Genomic DNA, 7,756 nt, shown 5'->3' on the forward strand with positions numbered 1-7,756 from the left:
GATCTGAGTTAGGTGCCACTTGACTTTGCTCTCATCTGTACTTAAGGTTTTATAGCTGTCAAGATGAAGCACGGTGGCTCTGTACCCAGTGTTAAACAGAGGTGTTATATTCTAGCCTTCTAATTACTTCAAAAATGTAATTCCTGTTCTATTGAAATACTGTAGTGTTTTATGAATTTCACTGATGAAGACTTTAATACGAAACTTTTTTGTGCTTCTTAATTTATGGTGGGGCACTCTTGAATGAGTAGAGCACTGAAATGGTTATTATGACAAGTGCCAATTTAAGTGAAACAGTTAAACCTTTTAGATAATAAGTTTGTATAAATTCCCTTAAAATCTTCAGTACTGTTTGCTAAGCTTAGTCATTACAAGACTTTGCCAGCAGTACATGTTATGTCTGTAGCATATAATTTTTGAAAGCACGGTAAATGAGATGGCCTTCCAAGCATTATAAACTAAGATAGGGAATTGGAACCTAACCCTGCTGCACTTCATGACAAGGCTCCACTCGGCTTCAACACGTATTTGAGCAGGCACTTGTAAGGTACTTTCCACTCCCTTTAAATATGTAACAGATTAGACTTCCTTGAAATTAATGTGCTGTTTTAATAAACAGTTGTTTTAGTAATTAAATGGCAAAAGTTCTGGTTAAAATATTTGACAATTGGAGTTTAAATGATTTGTTATTAGAGTTTTGTAGCATCTATTAGCAGTGTGTTTTACTCCTGAGAAATTAAGTTTGTAAATGAACAGTTTGTTTTTCTAATTATGTATTTTATGTATAATATATGTATTATATATATTACATATTTCTAATCAGATATTGCAGAATGATTGAGCATCAGATCAGGTAAAGGTTTGCACACATTTATTTCAATTGAAGTAGGGCAGAGACAGTGAGAAAAAAATAATATCAATCCTAGATGCATGCAGATTCTTAGGACTGGGTACTTTATCACATACTTAAGAAGCTTTCACAGTAATTTTTTTTTTTCTTTGTTGCACTTTTTACATGAACTTAACATCTGCCTCAGCATGAACAGAAGAATGACCCCAGCCGAGTGAAACTGCCAGGAAAAGCACCCACCTTGGAAAAAAGATTAGTAAAAATGGGAGCGGTAACATTACTTGGATTTGTTTTTTTCTTCTTTATAACTAAGTTAGTGGTAAAGAAAACCTGACTTTAATTTTAGTGCTATGAATACTTTTGGAAAACTTAGTCACATTATGCTTCTGTTCAGTATATGCAGCTGAGCTGAAGTCATGTGAAAATTTGTGTAGTTTCTCATCATATCTGTAGTATTTGCATCCAGTAAGTACTTTGATCTAGAAATAAAGTTATTAAAAATTAAAACTGTTACTTAAATATATCTTAGGGTTTTATTTTCAAAATTATTTTTGAATAGACTGTAGGTCTAAGATCTTTTCTTTTTTGGCATAAAGCTGCAATTATTGCTTACTAATTACTAGTTTCATTTTACCTTTAGCTGTTGCTCAGAGGTGAACATAAGCAAATAATTCTGTCACATGTTTGTATTTAAAATTATGATGCAGATGTGTTTTGGGGGTTGGGAGGGTTTAAAATATTTTAAGTATCTCATGCAATTTTATGTTGGTAAAGATCTTTTCTCTTAAAGTTTTTCATATGAATCTATCGTATGAAAAACTTCCCAGTGAGGTGTACTTTTTATTCTCTGTCACAATCACAGGACTGTGGCAATCTTGTTACAGATTGCCTGAAAAGTCATTTCCCACCGAACTATGATAGTCAAATTATGCCTGAAATCTGTTTCCTCAGGGATACTTCTATTAAGAGTTTCGTCACATCTATTAAAAGGATTATAGCAGTCCTTTGCTATAAGAATGCAAGCAACTTAAAAGGCATAGCAGCGTGGTTTTTCTTGGTCTGGTCTTTCATTACAACAGCTTCATGCTTAGAGTAATTTTTTCTTAATATTTTGTCCACTTAAAAAGGTGTTTGTAATTCTGCAGTGAAACATTAATACCTGTTTTTCATCTGGTTACCAAACCAGCTATGTTGAAAAAAAGGGAATTGGTATAAGTTAATTCAAATCAGTTATGTTTCTGCAAACTTCAATAAACATCTGTAAAAATGCTGAATATTTCTGAAGGGACCTTCTTCTATCAAGGTAGATATCAAGGTCTAAAATAACGTAAGCCTCAATGGATGTGTCATGCTTTAGTTCTCCTCTGTTTTCAGAGATGTTGTGTGGAGTCTTAATCTTTGGTGTTCCCTCCAGAGACTAGTAATGAGAAGATAAAAACCTGAGCGCTACTCCAATTGCTGTCACGGTTGTTCTCTGCTTTTTGTTTTGGAAAACTACCTTGGGTGTTAGTATGTTCCCTTGTTCCTGCAATTGTTTTACCTCCTTTCCTCCCAGGTTTCTCCTGCAATGCAAGGAACATCCTACAGAGTGATGAGGCCAGAGGCAAACACAACATAAGTTGGCTTTTTTTCCATTCTGTTCCCAACTTTGGGGTCAGAGGGGATAAGCTGTATTCCCCACCACCACCACCTACCAGCAGAAGTGGAGAAGTGCACATACTATCAGCATACTGACTTGCACCAGCAAAGTATAGAAAAGGAAGTATTTAAAAAAGTTACCTGTTTCTTGATATGACTTTATAATTAATCCTGAACTAACAAGATGCATATCACAAAAGGAAGAATCCATGGAAATGGAAAAACCTGTGGAAATACAAAAATCTGTAAAGTGCAGTTTTAACTGCTTGTCATACACATGGAACCTTATATGTACACAACACTCCTTCTCTAATTAGCTCAAAATACAATTCAAATGCAGTTCCCAGTGATGGGATGGCTCATAAGTATTACTAGAACTTTGACATGTAACATCTTTTGGGTTTTTCTGTTGGGTGAGGGGCTTTTTCCTTTTTTTGTTCTTTATTTTTTTCTCTTTTTTGGGGGGAGTGGGAAGGTGGGCAGGCATTTTGTTCATACTATGTTTCCAACATGTACTTTCACTGTAGTTAAGTGGAATTATTTCAACCGCTAGTAAGATTTCTGTGATACTGCCCTTGAAAAGGTTCTGTTACTTAGCCTCACTATTCCTTACTTCTCCACCTCAGTGGGAATTTGCATAACAAAGCCACCTCAAAGGACACTGAAAGTAGCTTCCATTTCAAGAGATGCATTTCCTACCACTAGTAGATCTTGTCATTTGAAACAGTAACTAAAAATTTAAATTATCTTTTTCCACGAATTTGAAGAAAAGATCCACTTGTATGGAGGCCTTTTAAGCTAACCTTGAAGGTCTTGCAGTTGAATAGGAAATCTGCTCCAGAAAATAGTTTTATCAGTATTTAACTAAATTATAGGTATAACAATGTGAATGATGCCATCAGTGTAAAATACCCATGAGGGAAAAAATAATGCATGATACTTGCTGATAAGTGTTTTCTAGTTTGAGAGTTACAATAAAACATTCTTTGCAGAAATGAGTCAAAATTCTGAACACTTGGAGCTGACCTCCAAAACACGTTTGGGAGAAGCTGATCCTGCTAAGTTATCTCATGGATCACTTATTTCAGGTGCTTATAATCACGATTGCAAACACACGTGAACAGCATTTGGGTTAAACATAGCCTTTCTGCCAGCAGCATCCTTAGCAGGGTGCACTGTTGAAGAATACTGTTCAAAATGGCATAAACCACACAGGAGAAGCAAGGGTCTTGGAATAACCATTCTGAACCATCCCGTTAATTGATTGGTCACGAACTATGTTGCGTGAGTTAAGAGCCAAATAAACAAAAGATTATTTTAACCTACTGTATCATAAAAAAATGTCTATTTTCAGATTCCAAACGTGGGCTTAAACGATGAATTTCAAGGTCCTTTATTCACTTTCATGTTGTTCCAGCGCCTCTTTCAAATTCTTGGTTTGAGAAGGTATCACAATCTGGTTGTGATAGGGCAGGAAGCAAAGAAAGAGATTCCTTCAACATCTGTCCCCTGAGCTACGCTGTCAAAATTCTCACCCCCACCAGCACCCGGTAAGGGAGCCTTCAGATGAAAATGTCCCTGCTGAGAGGCCTCCTTCTGTAAGTCATCAAATTAAAGTCATTATCCCAGAACAGTAAGAATACAATGATTTGCACATCTATGAGGAGATTGGAGGAGAACGCTAAAGAGCTTTGCATGCATTGAGCAGGTAAGCTGCACAGCCCCGTGAGGTATTGTTCTCCTCTTACTGTAGTGCAAATTGAGGTGCGGGAGGATTGAGTGGATTGGACCTGGGGCCAATCCAACTGTGTATCCTGCAGATACATAGTTGCTTAAAGATGCAGCGAGGTTCCTACTTGCAATACCATTGGATACCTAACTTCTCTTCATACGGATGAATATTCATGCAATGGCCTTTTCTGAATCTTTAGACTGTTATGTAAAATTAGGGCCTTGGGTGATCCCGTGGAGATCTGAAAGAGCCTAAAGAATCTTTATTTCTAATTTGTCCTGCCCAAAATAAACTGTAGATTGTGTGTGTTGTGTCTCCTCCTGGGCTTTGGGATTTGCCCCGCTCTTTAAATTTGACTTGTGGAGTACCTGGTCTGTCATAAGGCATTGCCCAGTTATTCTTGTTGGGTACCAGTTGCAAATAGCAGACAGTAATTTTGGGTATGTGCATTCTTAAATTGAGAAAGAGTGAGCTTTTTTATTACCTTGTCCACTGACTTAGAGAAGTGCTGTGTTTGGTTTTTCTTCGTCATCCAACTGCCTTGTTGGGGGCAAGACTTAAGCTTGAGCTGTGCAGTTTATTCTTTTTCCTCTTGCCATCTTTGAACCCCTTCAGGTGTTCCCCAAAGCTGTAACTTGCTCATGTGTGTAAGTAGGCGTTTGCTTGCATTTGCCTTCTCTGTTCCAGCAGTTCTGCAAAAGTTACAGGTCGTCTTTCCCAAACAAAGCTGCTGTGTTACTAGTCAAGTACTACAAATGTTGCTTTGGGCCCTATGTGATGGAAGATTTTGAGTCTTCAGCCTTGCTAAACAAGTCTCTTTCGGAATAAGTTGAATAAATTCATCTTACCCTGCATCACGAAAGGGCGACTAAGTGATCCATAGCTTGTCCATGTTAGTTGTCTGCTTCCTTGCGGTCCATTTTGGTATTCATACGGGAGATAAACTTTTTTGCACAGATAAAAAGCTTGAAGGTCTAGCAGGTATCGTAACTGCAGGTTTCTGCTTTTAAAGACTTTTACTGTCATTTCTTTGTTCTGGAGGCATGGGGGAAATGTATATTTGGAAATCTCCCTATTCTAGAAATAGGAATTTCCAGGTAATGGGGCTCTGTATTTTACAGACCAGAAATGATAAGCGGTGAGGTATGAAATGAGCTATTACTGGTATTAAATGAATAATGTGATGTGTATCCTTAACAGCTTTAATAGCTGTTAACTTACTTTTAGTTTTTATCCTGATTCAAGTGGCGTAGTTTCGTGTAATGAAGAGCCATAGTCCCTGGAAGTGGGATCCCTGTGGGAAGGATTTTCTGTTCTTTCTCTTTTAAGCTGTGCTACTGACTGTGATACATACGGGAAGATGCCTTCTACTTAAGGGTTTGGTGGGGTTTTTTTCTTAATAATTGTTCTTCTCAGATGAGCCTTCCATGCCTTCAGCTTTTCTGAAAACAGTCTTTATTTGAATGTAGAAATACAGGTTTAACTACATTATTTTCACTATTGTATTGAAAAACCTCAGCTCAATTTCATAAGATATGTATTCAAAGAACTGGGCTTTCAGTGTTCCTGGCTGCTCCGCTGTTATCTGTATTGCACATGGCATGATTTCTTGACTGGATGAGAAACTGTGTGCATCATACTCGTCGGAGGCACATACAGCTTTGTAAGTCCAGCCTGCTCCTGCGGCACGGAGGGCCGAAGGCCTCTCCAGGGCTGCATCAGGAGCAGCACTGCATCACCTGCAGGTCAAGGGTGTGATCCTTCTCCTCTCCTCAGCACTGGGGAGGCTACAGCTGGAATGCTGGGTCCAGCTCTGGGCTCCCCAGTACGAGAGGGACGTGGACATACTGGAGTGAGTCCAGTGAAGAGCCATGAAGATGCTGAAGGGCTTGGAGCACATGAGCTACGTGGCATGGAGAGGCTGAGAGAGCAGGGATTGTTCAGCCTGGAGAAGAGAAGGCTCTGGGGCATCTTATCCGCATGTATAAATACGCCAGGATCTTCTCAGTGGTACCCAGGGGCAGGCCAAGAGGCTATGGGCACAAACTGAAATGCAGGAAATTCCATTTAAACATGAGGGGGAAAAAATTGATCTCGGGTCAGACACTGGAGCAGGTTGCCCAGAGTGGTTGTAGTGTTTCTGTCCTTGGAGGTACTCAAAACTGGACACATCCCTGAGCAACCTGCTGACTGACCCTGCTCTGAGCAGGGGGTTGGACTGGAAGAGGTCCCCCAGGGCCCCTTCCAACCTTGCCCAGTCTGTCATTCTGTATAACAAGAGAGAGTGGTTAACAGAGAGAAATGTATCCAAGGTGAATTTATGTAAGGCCAGCACAGAGTGCCGTGCTTGGAGAAGGAATCTGGACAGCAGTAAAGCTGGAATGCAAATGTGGTAAATGACTCTTCTGGAGAGGAAGGGGACAACATTCATGAGCCACTGGTGCGGTTGCCACAGGTAGAGGAGGTCCTGTTAATACAGATGGGTATCTCAGAAAAACCAAATGGGCAAACTTCTTACTGCACACCTGAGAAGGCTGGTGGCCTCTGCTCAGAGGGGTCTAAAATGCTGCTGGAATTTGCTGGTGTTTCTCTCTCCTGCTACTTGATCCAAGGTGTATCTCTTAAACTTCAGAAACTGAAGTTGGCCAGCAGCTGAAAATCGGAGTGTGTTTTTTCACACTGATAATACTTTATCAAATAGATATTGAATGCTCATCTGTTGCTTTTAAGACCTGCTGGAGTTAGTAACTGGAACTGTAGTTGCCTCTGGGCAAGTAGTACTGCTGGAGGAGCAGTAATGTGCTCCAAGCTTCAATAGCCCTTAACCCAAAGTCTCTGCAGCCGAAAGCTTTTCTGATACCAGGGGTGGGGGGGGTCGGGTGTGGGTTGGTTGGTTTTTGTGGGGGTGTTTGGGTTTTGGGGTTTTTTTAAGGTTAAATTGAGAAGTGGGTGAAACTGGTCCAGCTGGTCCTGGAAAAGTGCCAATGTGAAAGGACAGGACAGCTTTCCTTACTGCTTGGAGTTCGAGGGCAGCTGCTGACTTCTGTGGCACTAGCCTGACTGCGTTTGTTGTGGGTGAGATGTGGCTGATGAAGTTGACTTACTGGAACCGTTCAGCTGGTGTGCTTTGGTTGTGCTTTTGTGATGGTTAAAGAAGCTGTCGATAACAGCAGCGGGAAGAGTGAATGGGGAGTTGAAGAGCGGAAAGGTTCTTCAGTCTGGAGGTGGAGAAGTTCTCATTGCACTGGGAGGACAGGGAGAGAGGAGACCTCCACGGCGAAGAGGTGGCGTAAGGTGAGGGCGAGATGATGGGAGCGAATGCTGCACAGGTGAAGAAGAAAGAATGGATTAAGGACACGCAAGAAGGACAGGAGGGGAAAAGAGGGTATGCGATGGGGCGAGGCCTGCCGCGCCGCGGGCTGAGGCACAGCGGGGCACTTCACCCATACGTTTAGCAGCGAGAGAGCGTGTTTTCCCCACGCGTGGATACAAGGGCAGGGCATCGGGTCTGGGCGGGGGTCGGGGCCAATGGCGGG

General features: G+C 40.9%; 2 protein-coding genes across 2 annotated transcripts in view; both read left to right on the forward strand.

The window, feature by feature from the left end:
• The window catches only part of ASZ1 (ankyrin repeat, SAM and basic leucine zipper domain containing 1), a gene marked incomplete at its 5' end in the record, with an annotated part of 41,764 nt that extends 40,580 nt beyond the window's left edge, over positions 1-1,184 (forward strand). Inside the window, one exon of the mRNA XM_009324104.1 lies at positions 1,038-1,184. Within this exon, the coding sequence (XP_009322379.1) occupies positions 1,038-1,184 (147 nt within the window). The remainder of the gene's footprint in view (positions 1-1,037) is intronic.
• A 6,341-nt stretch (positions 1,185-7,525) lies between these two features.
• WNT2 (wingless-type MMTV integration site family member 2) overlaps positions 7,526-7,756 on the forward strand; it is a 19,290-nt gene continuing 19,059 nt past the window's right edge. Inside the window, exon 1 of the mRNA XM_009324105.1 lies at positions 7,526-7,605. Coding sequence (XP_009322380.1) covers positions 7,526-7,605 — 80 coding nt within the window. The remainder of the gene's footprint in view (positions 7,606-7,756) is intronic.

Source organism: Pygoscelis adeliae, unplaced genomic scaffold (assembly GCF_000699105.1).
Source record: "Pygoscelis adeliae isolate BGI_AS28 unplaced genomic scaffold, ASM69910v1 Scaffold24, whole genome shotgun sequence".
NCBI lineage: Eukaryota > Metazoa > Chordata > Aves > Sphenisciformes > Spheniscidae > Pygoscelis > Pygoscelis adeliae.